General features: G+C 47.7%; 1 protein-coding gene across 2 annotated transcripts; it reads right to left on the bottom strand.

The window, feature by feature from the left end:
• Nucleotides 1–2362: 2362 nt before the first annotated feature.
• On the bottom strand, nt 2363–17378 carry CHAF1B (chromatin assembly factor 1 subunit B). Of its 2 annotated transcripts, XM_051773049.1 has the most exons (14): nt 17339–17378; nt 16763–16893; nt 14758–14890; nt 14522–14639; nt 13128–13231; nt 11931–12027; nt 10444–10528; nt 9366–9459; nt 8161–8230; nt 7957–8048; nt 6759–6921; nt 5720–6142; nt 4854–4945; nt 2363–4400 (listed from the first exon to the last, which is right to left on the bottom strand). In XM_051773049.1, the coding sequence occupies exons 2-14, from the start codon at nt 16886–16888 to the stop codon at nt 4282–4284; spliced, it is 1716 nt and encodes a 571-aa protein (XP_051629009.1). In that variant the 5' UTR covers nt 16889–16893; nt 17339–17378; the 3' UTR covers nt 2363–4281. The 2 variants fall into 2 exon arrangements, with proteins under 2 accessions (XP_051629009.1, XP_051629011.1); XM_051773051.1 differs by lacking the exons at nt 16763–16893; nt 17339–17378 and adding an exon at nt 15710–16756.
• Nucleotides 17379–22264: the final 4886 nt, after the last annotated feature.

Here is a 22264-nt window from a genome sequence, read left to right as displayed (position 1 = left end):
TTGCTTAAGATTCACATCATGGGGTGGGGGGGAGGAGAATCCACAGAGGAATTTCAGGGAAATAATAGCCTTCAAAATTAAGCTTTTCTGGTTAAACTTGTAGCAAGGAAAGCATTTAAATGAAAAATATAAAAGACACCCACACAGGCAACAGTGTGTGCATGTCTAGGTGGACTTATGCATAGACTGAACCTAAGAGCAGATTTAAATAACTGGGTCACAGGATAATAATCAGAGCACAAAGAAATCCCAAACCTGAGGATTTTGGGGGAATTAAACACCAACCAGCCCTCACAGAAAAGATGGCAACAAGTTAAAAGACAACCAACAGGTTCTTCTCCTTTCAAGAGCACCAGGATCAGGTTTTCAGTCCCTGGAAGAGCCCCAGTTTATGACCAGCTTCCAGACAGAGAGAAATCTGTGAACCTTTTTAATTATTCATGCCCTAAGAGGCAAAACCCTCTCGGGTTGCAGGCCAAGAGGCCTCGGGGCCGTGGCTTTCTGGGATTTCCAGCTGAGGGAAGGAGCAGCAGGATTCTCAACCAATATCACTTGGGCTGCAAGTGGCTTCCAGGCTGCAGGAAAACGCCTGGCAGATGCTGGGTTGGCAGGCAGGGAAAGGGAAAACTGAACTGCTCCCAGTTGGCACATCCCTGCTGGTGTTGGGGCACCTGCAGCCCTGGCACGGGGGGCAGGACACCAGGGAGGCTCCACGGGTCACACAGAGATCATCAGAGGGCATGGAAGACTTTCTCCTGGATGGGAGTGGGAGGTGGGAGAGCAGGAGGAGCAGGAAGATTCCAGCAGCCAGGTCAGGGCAGCCTCAGCACCCACGGAAATGGGATCAGAGCCCCAAAATGCCACAGCTGAGGAAGGACAGAGCTGCTGGGCGGGGCTCTGGGCTGCTCAGGGAGGAGGAGAATTGGCACCAAATGTGGGGATTTTGCTTCAGGGTTTGTTGCTGCCAAGCAAGGGCTGGGAGATCTCCCGGGCAGGTGTGTCTGGAACAAGCAGGTAAAAATACCTGGAGAATCACAGAATGGTTTGGGTTGGAAGGAACCTCAAAGATCATCCTGTTCTAACCTGCTGCCATGGGCAGGGACACCTTCCACCAGCCCAGGGTGCTCCAAGGCACATCCAACCTGGCCTTGGACACTTCCAGGGATCCAGGGGCAGCCACAGCTTCTCTGGGAATTCTATCCCAAGCCCTCACCACCCTCACAGGGAAGAATTCTTTCCCAATATCTCATCTAAATCTATCAATTTGAATCCATTCCCCTCTGTCCTGTCACTCCAGGCCCTTGTAAAAGTCTTTTTACACAACTCTCTTTTCTTCACCAGGTGGAAAGAAGCCAAAAATAGTCACTTTTTAATAAAATTAAAAAAAAAAAAAAAAAAGAAATAAAGAAGAAATGTCTTCCAGTACATGTAAGTTTGGAGGAGAGATTTCTGCTTCGTTTGCCTTGTTTTGGGCAACACTGTCACCTGCTGGCAGGAGAGTGCAAAACTGAAGTTTTGTGGCAAGAAAAGAGCCTTCCCATCCCAGAAGGGAAAAATAAACCCATCCTGGAAAACTAGGTACTCCTGGGTAAGAAGGATCACCACTGGTGACCAAAAATCCCAGTGGCACCAAACCCCCTCCCTGCAACCAGGACTCTCAGCTTCCCATCCACTTCCTTTCCCCAAATTCCAGTTTCTCCTCCTCCTCAACTCTCTCTCTGCATCCCAGTTCAAATTAATCCATACCTGTGACTTTTCCTCTCCCAGCCACCTCCATTTCCACCTACACATTCCTCCTTTTTAACAAGCAAGGAATAACTCCCTGACAGGAGGGGGGAGCTTGAGGGGGTCGGGCTCTGCTCCCAGGGAATGAGGAGCAGGAGGAGAGGGAACAGTCTCAAGCTGTGCCAGGAGAGGCTCAGGTTGGACAGGAGGAGGAATTTCTCCCTGGAAAGGGTGGTCAGGAGGAATTTCTCCCTGGAAGGGGCTGCCCAGGGAGGTTTGGAGTCCCCAGCCCTGGAAATGTTCAAAAAAACCTGTGGATGTGGCACTTGAGGTTTAATGGTGAACCTCAACCTGGGCTGACAGTTGGACTTGATGATCTTAAAAGCTCTTTTCCAACCACAGTGATTCTGATTCCACACTGAAATTTGGGGTTGGTTTGAACTGCAACAGAAGAAATGTTTGCAGGGGCAGGAAGGACAGAAGGGTGTGAAAAGCAGAAGGGTTTCATCTAACAAATCCTGGTGTCATGGAACCCATGATCAGAGAACTCCAGTCTGCCTCCTCTTCATGATCCTGACACTGCTAAGCAGAAAACACACAGACAATGTAGTTACTTGAAAAAGCTGCTCTTCTTGATGACAAGTTTTTATTTTATGCTATTTAGTTGGTAACAACATTTGTATGCACACTCCCTGTGTTTATACAAAATACAGAGCCTGTTTTGAATCCACAGGCAAGTATCAAACAAATTTTGACCAAAAGGCAGTGGTTAAATAACTACAAGATATATAAATATATATATATATATGGAGAGCAGAAAAATTTAACATCAATAGCACCGTGTCTGGCTGTCTAAAAACTAACCATTATCACACAGCAGGAAGTCTTTCCAGGAGCAGGACAAGTCATGAATCTTTAGCCATCTTAAAAGCTGCAAAATCTATCTGAAACACACCTAAAAAGTTGCAAAATCTATTGGAGACCCATCTAAAAAGCTGCAAAGTCTATTTGAAACCCCCAGTGCAGTTCCCTGTGAATCCATGTGAAACAAGGCCTTGTCAGTTCAGTGGCTCATGGAAATATTTGGATTTTAAGGTGGGACCTCCACATGTTTTTGTTGAAGAGCAAAAGATCCTCATGATTTTAATTAGCAGTAACTCCATCAAGGAAAAGACCTGTCATGGACTGAGAGCTTAAACTGTTACACTGGAGATGATCTTCCCTATTTCTCCCCTTACCTCTTCAAGGACCTGCCCAGAAATTCCAGGACATTCTTGGAAAGGTTGGGGTTGAATGTGGCATTTCAGGTTTATCATTTTGCATCTCCCAGCACAAAAAAGGCTCTCAAGGCATGGATTAACTTTCCTCAGTCGATTATAAAACATAATTCCTAAAGAAATCAAGCCCTGGCTTCTTAGAAGGAAGCTGGAAAAAAATAGGAACTATTTATTTGGAAAGAATGGATGTTATATAAATATAACAGATTGCAGAATTGGGACATAAAGTGGCTGAAAACTAAGCTACCATGAATTTCCTAAGACTCTTTGCTTATTATTGTTGAAATTTCTTTGTAGACAACATAATTCATTTATCTGAAACACTGACACAGGTATTTGTTAATATTTCCTCCCTGTGAAACTTCTATGAGTCACTTTATAAAAGTATTTCTGCTTTTCTAAATATTAGTCTGCTCTCTTAGAAGATGACAGAAAACAAGCACTAATTAATTACACAAAAAAATCCAGGGAAGAATTAAAAATCAAAGAGGTTTAATATGAACACATACATACATTGTGGTGTATTTTATTGGCTGAGGGAGTTAAGTTTTGAAAAAGGAAAAAGGGGGTATTTCTAATGTCTGCACTCAAATCCTGCTGCCTCAGGAAAATCTCCTGCCTGCATTTCTTTTTTAAACACAGAAACTAAACAATTAAGAACTTTTTTTCCTGCTGTTTAATTCCAAACCAGGTCCCCAGAGGGTTTCTTCCTTTTTCCTTCTTGTTTCTTGCAGTTCAATCTTTGCATTTCTGTTGAAGTCATCTCAGCCCTGATCTGTGTTGCACCCTGACCATCAGCTCCCATTCCACAGGTACTGAGGGGAATTATTTGACACTCTGCCCAACAAATAAGCCCAGATGCTGGAATGACACAATTTCCTCTTTTTTTAGGTCTTAAACCACATCAGATCCTATGAATACATTCTATTCTTGTGCCACACAGGTTACTGGAAGACATAATGCTTTGCAAACACGAATTTAAGGACTCTGATGGAGACTTGCAGGTTACTGGATGGCTTTTTAAATACCCAGATTTCCCTGATTTCCTTAAGCTCTGGCATTTCTTGAAGTCACTTCCCAACTATTTCTTCTTTCTGCAAAAACTACATTCCTGAAACCTGTGTCTTCTACTTGGCAGGTCCTTCACAGTGCCACAGCAACTTTAATTGGGAATTGAGGATTTAACAGCTGCACAAAGAAATGCACTCAGATGTGGCTGCTTTGACTTCAGACTGGGAAGAGCCTGCTAAAAGCTTCTTTGTTTGAATCAGCTCAGCCCTTATTTGTCTGGCTCAGAGGTGGTTTGATGTTCAGGTGCAGAAAGAGGCATTTCCTCAGTCCTGGGACGTTTTGGTGCTGGGGGATTTTGAAGACTGTCATCAGGTGGCAATGGCCTCTCTGAAACAAGCAGACAGGGAGATCATTTAAGGTGAGAAAATTCAGATTAGTGAAGTAAATGGGTTTGCTGAATTCACAAACAATTCAGCACTCACCAAAACATAAAAACAACCCTGGTTTGAGAGAGTCCAGCACCTGAAACAGTGATATGCTGGAAGGATAAGGGTCTTTAAAACCCACATGTAGGACCTGGAGAACATCAAATCCAGGTGAATTTATTCTTCATTTCACTATTACAAAGCCTGTAGTGACATACAGCAGCTGCCCAAGAGCTACCACCACAGTGAGAACACATTTTATATTGTCTAAAGCACCTTTCAAACACATCGAGACAAGGAAGAAGTTTCAGAATTTAAAACCAGGTTTGGGGTTTTTTTTAATAACATAAATCTATAATGGAAAAAACTGATTGGCAAAAGACTTGGCTGGATGTTGAGAGCCACAAAAGCTTACCATGGTCCTGCTCTGAGGAAGGAGGCCCAGGAGCTGTGTCTGTATCTGCAGGGGTGGGTGTATCTGGCTTCAATGAAATCAAGTTTATTCTCCTTTAAAAGAGCAGAAATAGTTCAATTGCTTTATGGACATCATTTCCACAAATATTTTACTTAAAGGTTTAATTCATATAGAACCAGTTAATTGTAAAGGTAGTTCAGATATATTTTACTGCACTTTTCAAATTCTCTTTATATGTTGAATGATCCCATTCCAACCCCCTGCCATGGGCAGGGACACCTTCCACCAGCCCAGGTTGCTCCAAGCCCCGTCCAACCTGGCCTTGGACACTTCCAGGGATCCAGGGGCAGCCACAGCTTCTCTGGGCAACCTGGGCCAGGGCCTCCCCACCCTCACAGGGAACAATTTCTTTCTAATATCTAATATTTAAATACTTAATATTTGAATACTAACATCTGAAGGGTCTCGCCAGCTGAAGGCTTCAGGTACCATTTTTGTACAGACAGTGGGACCTGAAGGCAGAATCCCAGGATATTCCAAGTTGGAAAGGATGCACAAGGATCATCCAAGTCCAACTCCTGGCCCAAGACAGACCCCTATTGCTGCCATATGGCCATGGCACAGCCATCAGGTGAACTCTGCCACTGCCTCACATTTCAGGCAGAAATCCAAAAGCTGCACATTCAGGGTTCAGGAGACATCCTGACCTCCTCCAGAACTGGAACAAAAAAGTTCCACGTCAAGGCAGCTCCCACCAAGACCCAGGGCTGGGAATTTCTGCCTAAACCCCAACCTTTGGACGTGGCACAAGCCCAGCTTGTCTCGGCCTTGGCGTTTACGACCGGGAAGGGCCACATAAATCTCACCTTGGGGCCTTGAAACAGGCCTGTAACGTGTTGAGGGCGATCCTGCGGGGCTGCTTTGCCCCAGTGCTGGGGGGGGCTGCCTGGCTGCTCCTCCTCTCCTCTGAGGACGAGGCTGGGACGTTTGTGGTGCCCACAGGAGTGGAAGGCGAGTCCCTGCTGGCAGTGCTGGGTGTTCTGGGCTGGAGGGTGGCAGGGCTGGGATCGCTGCTCCTGCTGGGAGGAGTCCCCTCGGCCAGCCTGGAGCCTGGGGACGTGGATTTGTGGGACTGGCTCTTCTTCACCTTCTTCTCTGTTGCACCAGGAGTCCTGACACTGATCTGGGGCTTCTCCTTCAGTGGAATTCCCAGCTCATCCTCCTCAAAGGTGACGAAGGAACAGTATCCATCCGTGGAGGAAATAGCCAGGAAGGATCCGTCGCTGGACCTATTTGGGATTTATTGGTTTTCCGTTAAAATTCAAGGCCAGAACTTTTTTTTTCCAACCCTCACACCCTCATGTTGTCCCTGTCTTTTCACCCTCCCTTCCCCAAGTCCATGTGTACATTTAAGCCTTGAGCAGCAGAGCAGGATAACCTGACTGGGTTCAGTTTTCAGCTCCAGTCCTAATTTCCCACATTAAATTAAAAGAGGGGAGTCAGACCAATGACTTTGTCCTACATGTGGACAACCACGAAGCAGGATTGTGCAGATAAAGCAGATTTTGACCAGAGCACAGAAACCTGAACTCAGGTGACTTCCAAAACCTCCAAACAACTTCCTTATTCCCAGTCACACTGCCTGAACAATGAGGACTTTTCATGGGCATCTACCATGTTCATTTTCACAGGGAACTTGCACCTTTTTCCCCAATTAATTAAGAACCATAATTCTCCAGTTAACAGGGCAAAAAAGGGGTGCTTGCTCTTCAGACACTGATGACAGTGACCACACATATGTCACAAATTAAATATAAACCCAGAAGATGCCTCATGGAACTTTGGACAGGTAAAAAGGGAATTTCCCCTCTCACAACAAGCACCAGGAATAGAACAATTACTCACCAGGAAATGTCACTCAGGGTGTGATAATGGATGTTAGAGACATAACCAAAGGGGAAGGACTGCTCAGTGTCATAAAAAAGCACAGAATCTTCTGAGGCCACAGCAAACACCAACCGATAGGGCAGGTTAAAGAGAGCAGGGCAGGATTTCTGACTGATCTCATCTAGAGAGCAAAGAAATGAACACCCTGAGAATTCTCTCTTGCATTTATTGCAAGGTGGTGACTGCAGATATAATAAAGATGATGATATTGATTAGATAAGCACTGAGAAGACAGCACTTGTATAAAATGTCTAATTTAATGTCAAGTACAACATTTCTGTTGCCTGAAGTTTGTGCCCTGTTGTCTCAATTGAAGAGAAGTTGGCAGAAGCTTTTTCCCCTCTGGATTGCTATTATTTTGAAAAGTTTGTCCTATATTTTCCAGCTGAAATTTGTCAGCATATTTATATGAACTTCAGTTTTACAGTCTCCCTTTAGAGGAGCTCCAGAGACAAATGCAGACACTCACCTCCTTCCTTTGCAACACACCCTTAGAAGGGATCTAAAGATCACAATGAAAATACAACAGGTAATCTTTAAATCCTCTAGGGAACACTCCAAATTGACCCTGTAAAGAAAGGAGCAAAGCTCTGCCTTTTCACCAGAGTAACACTGGTCTTGTTAAAATATAAACCCTCCTGGGCCCACTGGGCTCACAATAAGGCTGAACTTCAATCCCCAGGTACGTTCTTGTGCCACTTTATACAACCCTTTCCCCACCTCAGAATTCCTGTTCTGGCCAGTAACACCAGCACTGCTTCAGGTTTGGCTTCCTTGAACAAACATCAACTCCCTGGTGCTTCTCTGATGTGGGTAATTGAGACTGAGAGAAAATATTTCACTGGATCACTCCTTTAGTGCTAAACCAAGTTATTTATTTTCAACACAAAACGCTTAATAGTTCAAGAAAAACATTAAACAGAGCTTCTGTAGCTTGAGAGGCCAAGTAACAACGTTTATCCACTCTATCAAAAGCTACTCACGAGGTGCTTAAGGTGAATTGAGGGTCTCAAGAATCAGGAAACAGCTCCTAAGATGTGGTACAACACTGTCTAAATGGAATGTTAAAAGGCTGAGGCATAAAAACAGTAAACAGCCAGGCTGGCCTTTTCCCATATTTGCTGTAAATTCATACTCCCTGAAGGACTCACAGTACCTTTCTGAAATGCTCCTCTCAACTCGAAGTAGACTGGGCAGCAGCGAACAGCCAGAGTTCCCTTCCCAGGACAAGGTAGGTGACCCACAGGCCTTCCAGAAAGAATCAGGGGTTTCAGGAAACACAGCTCCACTGTTTCAGTTTTTTAATTTTTTTTTTTTTTTTAAATAAAAACACACCTTTTTAATCTTGTTAAACTCTTACCTTTTCAGGTTGTTCCTGGAGAAAACATAGGTGGTGTTGGTAACATTTTCTCCCGATTCCACGCAGCCAGCTGTGAAAATAAAGGGTTACAACGTCACTCAGGAAGGTCCTGAGCACACACCTGATGTCCACAAACATTCAGCTTCTCAGGAATTAGGCTTGTCAGTCGGGCAAAAGCACCCCAATACAACTTAAAAAGGCATCCCAAATGTTTATTTAGCGCTGGTTTTGTTTCCTTTATGTACTTCCCCCCTTCAAAGCTGCTTTTTGGTGCTGCCAGACATCTATAAAAGCAGTGCTTGTACACTGATCCCCTCCTTGCAGTGCTGTTTTTTACTCTGGCTGCAGAATGTTCTTAAGGAAGGACACAAACAAAGAGGGATCAGTTAAAAGAAACCACTCACTGTCCTTTGTTTCTCTTTTAACAGAGTTCTGGTGTTGCAATTTCCGTGTTTCAGTTCAGAAAAGCATTATAAATCTCATTTTTATCGCAGGAGGAAGTCGATGTTATGGAGTGCTAAAGGAGCACTGTGTTTTCTTCAGCAGGGAGAATGAGGAATGGAATTATTAGGATAAATCAGCATCCCTGAGGAGCTGGAAAGCAATATTGAGGCACATTCAAAGTAGAATAGATTAGAGAGGGAGCTGGGGGGGCTCAGCCTGGAGAAAAGGAGGCTCAGGGGGGACCTTCTGGCTCTGCAACCCCCTGACAGGAGGGGGGAGCCAGGGGGGGTCGGGCTCTGCTGCCAGGGAACAAGGGACAGGAGGAGAGGGAACGGCCTCAGGCTGTGCCAGGGGAGGCTCAGGTTGGCCAGGAGGAGGAATTTCCTGCTGGAAAGGGTGGTGAGGCCTTGGCAGGGGCTGCCCAGGGAGGTTTGGAGTGCCCAGCCCTGGAGGTGTCCCAGGAAGGCCTGGCTGTGGCACTCAGTGCTCTGGGCTGGGGGACAAGGTGGGGATGGGGCACAGGGGGGACTGGATGACCTTGGAGCTCTTTTCCAGCCTCAGTGACTCTGTGTTTGTGTTTGGCTCTGACAGTGACCCCACACCTCGTCCCACCCCTCATCCCAGCCCCGCCTGCCAGGAGGGGCCGTGTCCATGTCCCTCCTTCCCGGTGCCACCACAGGTTGGACTCGATGATCTTGGAGCTGTTTTCCAACCTGGATGGTGCTGTGACACCACTTCAGTCCCAGCCCCTGTTCCCAAACCTGGAGTGAGCAAATAGGAGCCGTCAGGAGTGAAGCTGAGCCGCCGGAAGAAGGACTTCATGCTGTCGTCGTGGAACATCCGGTAGCTCCTGGCCTGCAAAACAGGGAAACCAGGGCTGTCAGGAGTGCCATGAAGCTGGAATTCCAGGGAGAGGAAACATCCAGTTGCACAACCCAACTTTTAAAAGGAAATGTTTGAAGGAACCACGGCTCCTCCAAACTCCACTTTCTGCTCTGCTATAAATCCTTCACAGCTAAGAAAAACAGGCCTTGATCCCTCTTCAGCTGAACAAAACACTCCCGGGGCAGACCAGTAATCCAAAAATAGTCAGAACCTGGAGAACAACACTATTTAACAGTCAGTGTGAGGGCCTGTTCCTCAGGCACTTAATTTTAACTCCAGTATTAGAGGTTGAAAGAGAAACTTCTCTAATGGCAAACTGCCTGCTCTCAAGCCTGGTCTTTAGTCTCCATAAAACTCTAACAAATGTTTTCCCCAAGAAAAGAAAAAAGAATGAACAGAAGGAATTAAAAAGGTTATAGCCAGCTTGGAGGTGTTACTTTATTATCACTTAGAACTGTTTTGGTGAAAAAAAGCTCTTTGTTTTCTCTCTTAGAGAGAATTTCCTGAATTTTCCCCTAAGTCATGTTTTTCTTAAAAACCAGCCTACCTTCTGGAAAACTTCAGGCTGCTAACTTTTAAATATTATTGCTATGTCATATCCATGAATAAACTTACAGCTACTTGTAGACATGCTTTAAGTTTTTCCTGTTAAAAATTCACCATACATAGCATTTTTCCAAACCCTTATAAACACTGACAACCAAAGGCATTGTGTGGCTGCTTTGATCAGATTAACCTGCAAGAAGTTTTTGGGGATATGGATTAGGGGTGATCCTGGTGGTGTTGGGTGATGGTGGGACTGGGTGATCTTGAAGGTCACTTCCAACCTTGATGATCCTGTGTTAGTTACACGGATCACAGGAATGGCAAATTCTTGGTTTCATGGAACAGAAAACTCATGGAAAAATATCCCCCAGCACATTCTCTGGTCCCAGCAGCAGCAGAACAACGTACCTCTCCTTCAGCTCCTGATCCAGATGGCATCTTGGTGACATTGAATGCCACCCTCTTGGTCTGGGTGCTGTACACCCGCAGGACCCTGCGTGGGGAGAGCACAGTCAGCTGGCACTGCAACACGGAACCACCCACTGCCAAGGGACCCCAAAACCCACCCAGTGCCACCCCTGCCATGGGCAGGGACACCTTCCACCAGCCCAGGTTGCTCCAAGCCCTGTCCAACCTGGCCTGGGACACTTCCAGGGATCCAGGGGCAGCCACAGCTTCTCTGGGAATTCTATCCCAGACCCTCCCCACCCTCACAGGGAAGAATTCCTTCCCAATATCCCATCTAACCCTGCCCTCTGGCAGTTTGAAGTCATTTCCCCTTGTCCTGTCACTCCAGGCCCTTGGAAATAGTCTCTCTCCATCTTTCCTGTAGCCCCTTGAGGTCCTGGAAGGCCACAATCAGGTCAACCCAAAGCTTCTCTTTTCCAGTCTGAACAATCCCAGTTTTCCCAGCCTTTCCTCACAGGACAGGATCTCTATCCCTCTGCTCATCCTGGTGGCTCTGAACAGCTTCCTTTCACCCCAAGTCTCACATAATGCCCCAGGACCTCCCTTCTCAGTAAATGACAATCACCTGTTAATTAAAATCCCTCTCACAAGACACCACCTGGGGGATGTGTTTTAATGCCTAAATAACCAGTGAATCCCTGACAATGCTTTGACTCAACAAGGTTTGTGAACTACCAGCACATGGATTCATGGAGGAAAACAGGAATGAGCAGCCAGGGAACTGCCAGGCTGTTCCTACCTGTCCTGTGGGTTCCTGCAGAGTGGGAATTCATCTCAAAAAGACAGTGAACTACATCTCTGTGAATCAGGGAATCCCAGAATGATCTGGGTTGGAAGGGACATTAAAAATCATCTGGTTCCAACCCCCTACCATGGGCAGGGACACCTTCCACTAGCCCAGGTTGCTCCAAGCCTCGTCCAACCTGGCCTTGGACACTTCCAGGGTTCATTTCCTTTGGAATAAATGAAATTTGGAGCATATCTCTGTACAGAATGCTGGAACCCCCCTGACTTCACCTCACCAGGACAGTGGGAGCCCAAGCAAACACCAGTGCCCACCCCACCACCCAGCTCTGACCTTCCCTGAGTTATGCTGGTTTAAGATATATTTGGTATCAGCAACAACCAACAACATGAAAACTCATTTCCTGAAGAAAAATTCCTACAGAAGTCCATGTTAAGCTTATTTGCTGCCAAGAGAGGACACTCCCATTCAAAGGAATCATTTACCACAAGGAAAAAATTAAGCAAAGTATCATTTTACTTTCACATCAACCTGCTTACATTACAACCTGAATAAAACTAAAAAAAAGTCACATGAATCTGGTGCATTTCCTTTTAATTCATCCTCCATTAAGAAAGAATATTAATTAATATGAATATTTTATTATTTATGTTAATTAATAAAACACAGACCAGCAGCTCACCTGTCACAGCTCAGGGTTGCAATGTACTGGCCTAGAGGATCCCAGGTTACTCCTTGGACATAACTCTTGTGCTCATTAAATATGGAAACCTTCTGTCCTGGAATTACAAACAGCTTTCAGATCCCAAGCTCAAACGTGTTGTAAAACATTTCTTCATTTCAGAAACAAAACAAGACAAAAAATTAAAGTGTTAATTTGATGGTAGCTGGAAAAACTAGAAGAAATAGTTGCTTTTAAAGTCCAATTTAAGGTTTGTTTGTTACAAAATAACTCCAATAACTAATTTCTACAGGACATCCTGTAACAGTTTGTAACTCAAGGACTTCCAGTCCCTCAATCCCACTGCAGTGAGCTGGGAATGAACACAACTGTTTTGCCTAATGGAGCTTAAAAACAGTCACATCTTGCAAAACAGAGTCTGAATCCTGTATTGCTTCCCATTTTTCACCTAGATCATCAAATCATGGAATCATGAAATGGCTTGGGTTGGAAGGGACTTTAAAGATGATCCAATGCCACCCCCTGCCATGGGCAGGGACACCTTCCACCAGCTCAGGTGGCTCCAAGCCCTGTCCAACCTGGCCTGGGACACTTCCAGGGATCCAGGGGCAGCCACAGCTTCTCTGGGAATTCTATCCCAGCCCCTCCCCACCCTCCCAGCCAAGAATTCCTTCCTAATATCTAATCCAAATCCACCCTGTGCCAGTTTGAAGCCATTCCCCCTTGTCCTGTCACTCCAGGCCCTAAACAGTCTCTCTCCATCTGTCTTGATGGCTCCCTCAGGGACTGGAAGGCCACAAGTTGGTTTGTTGGGGTGTGGAGTAAAGCAAGGAGCTGTTTATTTAGGAGTTCTGGGTGAAAAAATTGGGTACAGTTCATTATCAACACTCCAAGGTGAAGGGGTTATTGATATGTCAAATTGATATTGATGTCATATTGATATGCCTGAGGATAACTATATTATATATATATATTATATATATATATATATATATATATAAAATATATATTTATATATAGCTGGGCTATCAGCCTCACAACACCAGAAAATCACACTGAGAAAAACTAATCACAAAAAACAAACAAACAAACAAACACAAACACAAAAAAGATGCTTCCAATTTTTTGGTAAATCCCACAGGGCACTTCCACCAGCTCTGGAGACGCAAGGGATAAATAAATAAACGTGGCATTTACCTTTATTGACATCCCACATTATAGCTGTGTTATCCACAGAAGCAGAGGCCATGTAATTTCCATCTGAGGTCCAACAAATATCATACACATCTTCCAAGTGGCCTCTGGAAGCCAGAGGAGAAGAAAGCAATTATTAATTTGATAATTAACAGCTACGTGTAAACGAGACTTTAATGCTTTTTTAGGTAAAAAAAAAAAATTAAAAAAAATCAAGAGACAAGTAAAATATCACTGAAATAAAACAAACAACATGTTTTTCAGCTGTTAAAAAATCCCTTCCACGTTCAGAAGGTGGTAAACATTCTGGAACCAGCTAAAGGGCTCCATCAAAACCCATTTTTATTGCTTGTTGTTTGAAGACTTATCACACAGTATGGCAACTTTACATATTTGAAAATTTGGGTTGTTTCTTTGCTTTTAAGAGAGAAATGTTTCTACAGGATCCTGCTGGTACTTCAAGCAATCCCACCAGGGCTTCTGGAATTGTTCTCACACCAACCTCAGCAGCTGCCAAGAATGTTTCAGTTATGGAGAGCAGAGTTACTTTTTATTTTTTATTTTGTGAGAACAGCTGTAGTTCAACTGCCAGTGATGTTTTGATGCCTTGGCCACTGTCAGCTAAATTTACTCAGCCTGAGTATGTACTGTGTATATTTTATTAACTGTGGTACATTTGAAGCAACAGCTGTAATTGCATCAATCATTTTATCTACTGATGCTCTCAGCCTTAATAAAGATCAAAATTTCTACTCTAAAGCCAGTAAAATAAAACTTCACATTTCTTTTATGTATTTCTGTGCTGAGCTCTAAGGGACTGCAAATCTCAGGAACCAATTTCAGAGTGTGTGAGTTATGACTTTCTGCCTTGACTGAAGATGTCATAGAAAAAAAAGTATAGAAAAAAAAGTTAAATACAATAAAATCACAGAATCACAGAAGAGTTTGGGTTGGAAAGGACTTTAAAGATGATCCAGTTCCAACCCCCTGCCATGGGAGAGACACCTTCCACTAGCCCAGGTTGCTCCAAGCCCCTCCCACCTGGCCTTGGACACTTCCAGGGATCCAGGGGCAGCCACAGCTTCTCTGGGCAACCTGGGCCAGGGCCTCCCCACTCTCACAGGGAAGAATTTCTTTCTAATATCTAATCTAACCCTGCCCCCTGCCAGTTTTAGACCATTCCCTTTTGTTCTGTCACTCTCTATGTGTATAAAACATCCCTCTCTATCCTTTTTATGTGCCCTCTCAAGGGGGCCTTTAAAGGACTAATATTAGAGCAAGTAAATATTAGAGAGCACTGAATTTCTGCAGACACTGAAGACTGTACCGCACAACAAAAGCCACTGGGGACCCAAAAACACCGAAGAGAAAAGCAGGTTCACGAAATAACGAGCTACCTTAAGGTTTTAACAACTGCCCAGTTCTCCTTGTTGAGCTGAGCTTCATCCTCATCCTGAAAAACCAGCGGCTCCAGTTCCTTGCTGTCGTTCAGCTTCCACAGCAAAATGACAGCATCTGCAGGAGAAACCAGATGAAGCTCCTCTCTTTCCCCCACTCCCTGTTTCGTTAATGCATTTTATGTAATCCAGCATCACGATGATCCTGCGTGAGACCCACGAGGAGCAGCTCTCACCGTCTCCTCCGGACGCCAGGATCTCTCCGCTCGGAGAGAAGCGCACGACGTTCACGGCCTTGGTGTGCCGGGCCAGGTTGGACAGGAATTCCACGATGGCTTTGCCGTCCGGACCTTTCTCCACCTTCCAGATCTGGTTACAAAAGGGTTACGGGAAGTTTTGAGGGCCAAGGTGCAGTATCACAGCATCAGCAAGGCTGGGAGAGACCTCCAGGATCGTCCAGTGCCACCCCAGCACCACCACAATCACCCCCAATCCATGGCCCCAAGGGACACATCCAGACACCTCTGGAACACTCCCAGACACAGGGACTCCACCACCTTCCTGAGCAACTCATTCCAGTGCCTGACCACTCTGACAGGGAAAGCTTTTTCTTAACCTCTCATCTGAACCTGCCCTGGTGCAGTTTGAGACCATTCCCTCTCCTCCTTTCCCTCGGGACATGGTAGCAGAGCCTGACCCCCCTCCCTGCCCCCTCCTGTGCAATGAGGTCCCCCCTGAGCCTCCTCTTCTCCAGATAAACCCCCCCAGCTCAGCTGCTCCTCACAGGACATGTTTTCCAGATCCTTCCCCAGTTCTGTTCCCTTCTCCAGACACGCTCCAGCCCCTTCATGTCCTTTTGGAAGTGAGGGGTCCAGAAGAGAGCACAGGACTCGAGGTGCAGCTTCACCACTTCCACAATCCCCACTTCCATCAGCCCATGGTGAGGCAGCCGTGCCCCTGCAGCCTAGGGACTCCACAGGGAGCAGAGATCCACCCACAGCCCCGGGAGGAGCCCACACTGGAGCAGGGGATGTGCCCTGCAGGAGGCTGCAGCCTGTGCACAGCCCGTGCTGGAACAGGTTCCTGGCAGGACCTGTGGCCCTGTGGAGAGAGGAGCCACACTGGAGCAGGTTTGCTGGCAGGACTTGTGACCCTGTGGGGGACCCACATTGCTCCTGAAGGACTGACCCCGTGGAAATGGACCCATGCTGGAGAACTTCCTGTAAAACTGCAGCCCATGGGAAGGACTCATGTCTGAGAAGTTCCTGGAGGACCATCTCCTGTGGGATGGACTCCACACTGGAGCAGGGAAAGGTGTGAGGAGGGAGGAGATGGAAAAGGCAGGAACGAAGCTGAGCCTGGAAGGAAGGGAGGGGGTGGCAGGAAGGTGGTTTTAGTTTTCTTCTTATTTCTCACTATCCTACTCTGTTATCAACTGGCAATAAATTAAATTGATTTCCCTAAGTAGAGTCACAGAATGGTTTGGGTTGGAAGGGACATTAAAGATCATCCAGTGCCACCCCCTGCCATGGGCAGGGACATCTTCCACCAGACCAGGTTGCTCCAAGCCCTGTCCAACCTGGCCTTGGACACTTCCAGGGATCCAGGGGCAGCCACAGCTTCTCTGGGCAACTTGGGCCAGGGCCTCCCCACCCTCACAGCAAAGAACTTCTTCCTTCTTTCATGTGCATTAAGAATTCAAAACCTGATAAAGAACTGCCTGATTTTGCAGAGGTGGTTCCTACAGCCACACCTCTGGGGACTTGTGCTAGTCAACATTTTCCTAAGGGATTCTCAGAAGGATGAACAACTGGGAAACAAAGTGTGCAAGCACCAACACAAATGACTGAGGAGATAAAGCTGAAGGCGAACGAAAAAGGCTGTACAAAGACCTCACACTGCTGAGTGACTACTCATAACATGGCAGACAAAATTCAACTGTGAGGAACATGAAGAAATTAAAATTAGTTGTTTCTTACTGACCCACAGGTCTGGGCCCTCCATTAGCACTACTCCAGTACAGCAGCCAGCAGCTGATGGAGGTAATTTTCCACAAATAAGTTTGACACTCAGCAGCAGAACTCAGGGAGAACTCAAGAAGATGATCAAAGGGCTGGAGCACAGTTGCTCTGGAGACACGCTGGGAGAGCTGGGGGCGTTCAGAGTGGAGAAGAGAAGGCTCCAGGGAGACCTCAGAGCCCCTTCCAGTGCCTAAACCCCACCCAAAGCAGCCGAACTCACCCTCACAGCCGTGTCCACCCCCGCCGAGGCCAAGCGATTGATCTTCCCATCCGCCCCGTGCTGGAAGTCCAGGCTGTAAACAGGCTCCTTATTGTGCCACACGATTTCGCAGGTGATGACCTTCATGTCCGCTGAAGAAAACAAGAGCCAAAAGCCCACCTCAGTTCTCGTTCCTCAGGGCTCTGGCCATCCAACTTCCCGCACATTTCGCAGGCACCGCTGACACACCCCGGAACTTCCCAGCAGGATGGTTTGAGAAAGGCCGTTCCTAAAAGTTAGGACTGAGTACGGCTAATGCGCCTGTTTCGGGACTGCAGGACAAGAATATAAAGCCCTGTCTCTCGGCCCACCCGTCCCGTGGGTAGAAAGGCACAAAGGAAGAAAACCCCGCCGGGGTAACAACCCACACAACGCCCGGGCACGGGCGGCCCGGCGCGGGGGGCAGAGGCGCCGCTGGCCGCTCCCCTGAGCCGCGGGGACCCCCCAAAACGCGCTCCCCACAGGTCGGGACCAGCAAACCCCGGTACGGATCCCCGTCCCCACACACACGGGACACATCCCCGCCTTCCCCCTCACCGTCCCCGGCCCGAGCGGCTCCCGCGCTCCCGCCTTTCCCGCCCCCTTCGCCCCCCTCCGCGCATGCGCGCGCCCGCCCCGCGCGCCGCCTCAGGGACAGAGGGAAAAAAATCATCCAAATAAACCTTAAAACTGAAAAAGTCCACTGCTCGCCTCTCCTCAGAATAAGAGCATTTTAGTGGTTTTTTTTTTTTTTTTTTGTGGGGGGGGTGTTTTTGCTTTTGTTTGGTTTTTTTGTCTTTTTTTTGTTGTTGTTTTGTTTTGTTTTGTTTTGTTTTTTTATTTAACCGGCGCCGCTGCGCTTCGCCAGCGTAAACGCCCTGTTCTGTCGTGCAGAATTCCCCTATTCCCGTCCTCAAGTTGCCGAGGAGGAATTTAAATCCCAGCAGCAGAGCGTGTGATGGGAACCTTCTACTTCGTGGAGGTCGAGGAGCCATAAAAACCCCACAGTTTTATTGGTTTTCTCCGTGTTAATACCTAGCATTGGGAAATCGCCCGCCCCGCACCGGTGGTGTTACTATTTCATGCACTTTGCTGCTGAAGGAATGATATGGTTTCATCTTCTTCTCTTTCTTAAGAAAGGAAATATTTCCAGGCAAGGTCCCATTAAGCAAAAGTCCCAAAAATGTGTCCCCCTGGGTGAGGAATTGGGCAGTTCCAGCCTCAGTCACCACGGGGGCCCTGCCAGGTTTGGGCTGGGCAGTGTTGGACTCACAGGAGATTGTGGTTGTGCCAGGGAAATGAGGCAAGAATAAATCCAGGGTTTTCTACAGTTTCCCTGCGTGCTGTCCCATTCCTGAGAGGTGCTGGCCAAGAGGGAGATGGGGTCAGGAAATCTGGAGAGGAGTCTCTGTTCCCTCAGGCCCCGATCTCGACTCGGTGTGAGCAGGGACAGGAGCCAGGGAAGGGCTGGAGCTGGGACAGGGCAGGCTCAGGGTGGATCTCAGGACAAGGTTCTTCCCCCAGAGGGTGGTGGGCACTGCCCAGGCTCCCCAGGGCAGTGGGCACGGCCCCAAGGCTGCCAGAGCTCCAGGAGGGTTTGGACAACGCTCTGAGGGATGGAGGGGGATTGTTGGGGTGTCCTGGGCAGGGCCAGGAGTGTGACTTTGATGATCCTTGTGGGTCCCTTCCAACTCAGGATATTCTGTGATTCCCTGATTATTTCTGCTACCAACACCCGCCTTGCTCCTGAGATGGACCCGGAACAGAGGAGCAGGATTGGAAAACTCAGCATCTTTTCTGACCAGGTTGTGCTGACCCAGCCATAAGGGAAAGGGAGCAGCTGAGAGTGGTAAATGGTTGTGGTGGGAAGGAGCGACGAGAGTCAGAGAGTCCACAAACCATGGGAATTGTTTGTTAAACATGTACTAACTTTTATTAATAGATTTTCTGAATAAAATTATTAAATATATTGCATATATTTCTAATATATTGTTATATATTTTCTATCGTTATTTATTACATTTATCTAGTCTATTGCATTAAATTTATTAAAAGAAAAAAGAAAGAGTAAAAATAAGAAAGAAAAAGAGAGAGAGAGAAAGAAAAAAGAAAGAGCAAAAAGGAAATAAAAAAAGGAAAAAAAAGAGAAGAAGAAAAAAAAGAAAGAAAAAGGAGAGAAAGAAAAAAGAAAGAGATAACAAAAGAAAGAAAAAAAGAAAGAAAAAAGAAAGAAAGAAAAAGAAAGAAAGAAAGAAAGAAAGAAAGAAAGAAAGAAAGAAGAAGAAAGAAAGAAAGAAAGAAAGAAAGAAAGAAAGAAAGAATGAAAGAAGAAAGAAAGAAAAAAGAAAGAAAGAAAGAAGAAAGGGAGGGAAGGAGGGAGGGAAGGAGGGAGGAAGGGAGGGAGGAAGGAAGAAAAAAATGGTTACCAGGAGGCGGTGTTTGTCCAGCTGATGGGATGTTAATCCTGGTCCCAGCATTGATCCACATCATGGGATGTTGATCCTTGTCCCAGCGTCGATCCATGATGGGATGGTTAATCCTGGTCCCAGCATCTATGCACAGGATAGGATGGTTAATCCTTGTCCCAGCCTTGATCCCTACCCTCATGCTGGGATGTTAATCCTGGTCCCAGTGTCCATCCAGCTGGGTTGGTCTGGCCAGGATCCAGCTGGGAAGCCCAGGATCCATCCAGCTGGGAAGCCCAGGGTCCATCCAGCTGGGAAGCCCAGGATCCATCCAGCTGGGAAGCCCAGGGTCCATCCAGCTGGGAAGCCCAGGATCCATCCAGCTGGGAAGCCCAGGGTCCATCCAGCTGGGAAGCCCAGGATCCTGGGGGTTCTTTCCCCATCCTGTGGAAGCCTGAGGTCCATCCGCGGGGGGCGGAGGAGGCAGAGGAGGCCTGGGCGGGCTTCTCCTCATCCATGGCCATGGTCCTGTTCCTGTCCATTGTCCTGTTCCTGTCCATTGTCCTGTTCCTGTCCATTGGCGTCGTCCTGTGCTGCAAAGAGGGAGAGGGGGAGGGAGAGGGGGAGGGAGAGGGAGGGAAGGAGAGGGAGGGAGGGAGAGGGAACTGCTCCCCGGGGGGAGCTGAGATGGGCTGAGCTCTGCACCCCTTATATACCCCTGGGGCAGGGCGGGGTCTGGGATGTCACAAAGGCCTCTGGGCACACCCATGTCCCACCTCACAAAGGGCCCTGGAAGGTGCCCCCGTGTCACAAAGGGCCACCCCCGGCCCCCCATGGACAGCGGGACCGCCTGGACCCGGCCCGGGGCAGCCCCAGCACTTGTGGCCTTGCAGCCCCTCCTTCAGTCCCTGCTGTGCCCTGAACCTTCCACTTCGTGGAGGTCAAGTGGTGATAAAAAAAAAGAGTTGTGTTATTGTTTTGAAGGTCAATACCTAGAATTGGGAAACTCTCCTCCCCACTGGTGGTGTTCACTTTTTGCTGCCAAACAAATGGTATAGTTTCCTCTTTTTTAAATTCTTAACAAAGTGAATATCTCCAAACAATTTCCATTTAAGCAGAAGTCCTAAAAATGTGTCCCCTTGGGTGAGAAATTGGGCAGTTCCAGCCTCAGTCACCACGGGGGCCCTGCCAGGTTTGGGCTGGGCAGTGTTGGACTCACAGGAGATTGTGGTTGTGCCAGGGAAATGAAGCAAGAATAAATCCAGGGTTTTCTACAGTTTCCCTGAGTGCTGTCCCATTCCTGAGAGGTGCTGGCCAAGAGGGAGATGGGGTCAGAAAATCTGGAGAGGAGTCTCTGTTCCCTCAGCCCCCGATCCTGGCTCAGTGTGAGCAAGGACAGGATCCAGGGAAGGGCTGGAGCTGGGACAGGGCAGGCTCAAGGTGGATCTCAGGACAAGGTTCTTCCCCCAGAGGGTGGTGGGCACTGCCCAGGCTCCCCAGGGCAGTGGGCACGGCCCCAAGGCTGCCAGAGCTCCAGGAGGGTTTGGACAATGCTCTGAGGGACAGGGGGGAGTGTTGGGGTGTCCTGGGCAGGGCCAGGGCTTGGACTGGATGATCCTTGAGGGTCCCTCCCAGCTCAGGATATTCTGTAATTCCCTGATTATTTCTGCTGCCAACACCTGCCTTGCTCCCGAGAGGGACCAGGAACAGATGAGCAGGATTGGAAAACTCAGCATCTTTTCTGACCAGGTTGTGACAAGCCAGCCATAAGGGAAAGGGAGCAGCCAAGAGTTGTAAATCTTTGTGGTGGGAAGAAGCCAAAAGAGTCAGAGAGTCCACAAACAATTAGAGAGTTTTATTAAACATTTATTAATTTGTTGTTATTGTTACTGGTTATTTGTTATTATAGTATTATTATTTGTTATTCTATTATTTGCTATTTCTAATTTGCTGTTAATACTGCTTGTTATTAATTTGTTGTGTCTGGGATATCGCAAGGGTCTCTGGGCACCCCCATGTCCCACATCACAAAGGGCCCTGGAAGGCGCCCGTGTCACAGAAAGGGCCATCCCCTGCAGCTGGATCACCTGCTAAATTAGAACTTGTTTTAAGTATTTCTTTTTTTAAGAAAGAAAAAAAGAGGAGACTGTATCCTTTGTTTGGCGGCAAAAAAGTGCACTAAATAGCAACACCACCAGTGGGGAGGGCAATTTCCCAATTCTAGGTATTAACACTGAGAAAAATAATACAACTCTTCTTTTTTTATCGCCCCTTGACCTCCACGAAGTAGAAGGTTCCCATCACACCGCCTGCAAAGGCTGCCGGGATCTAAATTCCTCCTCGGCCGCCTGAGGACGGGAATAGGGGAATTCTGCACGACACAAGACATTTACACTGGCCAAGCACAGCAAGGCCCGTTAAATAAAAACACCCTTATTGTTCTGGGGAGAGGCGAGCACTGGGCTGGTTTAGTTTTAGCTTTATTTCTATGTTTTTGTGGTTATTTTTTTCCCCTCTGAAGCCCCTGAGGGCGCCTGAGGGGGCGCGCGGGGCGGGAAAGGTGGGAGAGCGCGGGGGGGGCAGCCCGTGTGGGGAGACCCACACAGGAGTCTGGGGGTCCCGGGGTGTGGGGAACGGGTTTTGGGGGTCCTGGGGCTCAGGGGAATGGGTTTGGGGTCCCGGGGCTCAGGGGAGAGGGTTTGGGGGTCCTGGGGTGTGGAGAGCGGGTTTGGGGGTCCCAGGGCTCAGGGGAGCGGGTTTGGGGGTCTCAGGGTGTGAGGAACGGGTTTTGGGTGTCCCGGGGCTCAGGGGAGTGGGTTTTGGGGGTCCTGGGGCTCAAGGGAGCGGGTTTGGGGGTCCCAGGGGTGTAGGGAGCGGGTTTGGGGGTCCCGGGGCTCAAGGGAGCGGGTTTGAGGTCCCGAGGCTCAGGGGAGTGGGTTTGGAGGTCCCAGGGCTCAGGGGAGCGGGTTTTGGGGTCCCCAGACTGTGGGGACTGGGTTTAGGGGTCCCGGGATGTGAGAAGTGGGTTTGGGGGTCCCGGGGCTCAGGGAAGCGTGTTTGGGGGTCCCAGGGTGTGGGG

The sequence above is a fragment of the Manacus candei genome, unplaced genomic scaffold (assembly GCF_025592945.1).
Source record: "Manacus candei isolate 608988 ecotype Guabito, Panama unplaced genomic scaffold, ASM2559294v1 h1tg000165l, whole genome shotgun sequence".
NCBI classification, from domain to species: domain Eukaryota; kingdom Metazoa; phylum Chordata; class Aves; order Passeriformes; family Pipridae; genus Manacus; species Manacus candei.
Note: the sequence above shows the minus strand (reverse complement) of the source record. Positions and strands in the feature narration are given on the sequence as shown.

What these genes read in the sequence shown, in the direction of transcription:
- CHAF1B (XM_051773049.1), bottom strand. Translation starts at nt 16,888, where the DNA reads ATGAAGGTCATCACCTGCGAAATCGTGTGGCACAATAAGGAGCCTGTT. An exon ending in AATGTGGGATGTCAATAAAG is followed by an intron (nt 12,028 to 13,127) that starts GTAAATGCCACG and finishes TTGTAATTCCAG; the next exon opens with GACAGAAGGTTTCCATATTT. An exon ending in GCCTGTTTCAAGGCCCCAAG is followed by an intron (nt 4,946 to 5,719) that starts GTGAGATTTATG and finishes GCTCTTTTAAAG; the next exon opens with GAGAATAAACTTGATTTCAT.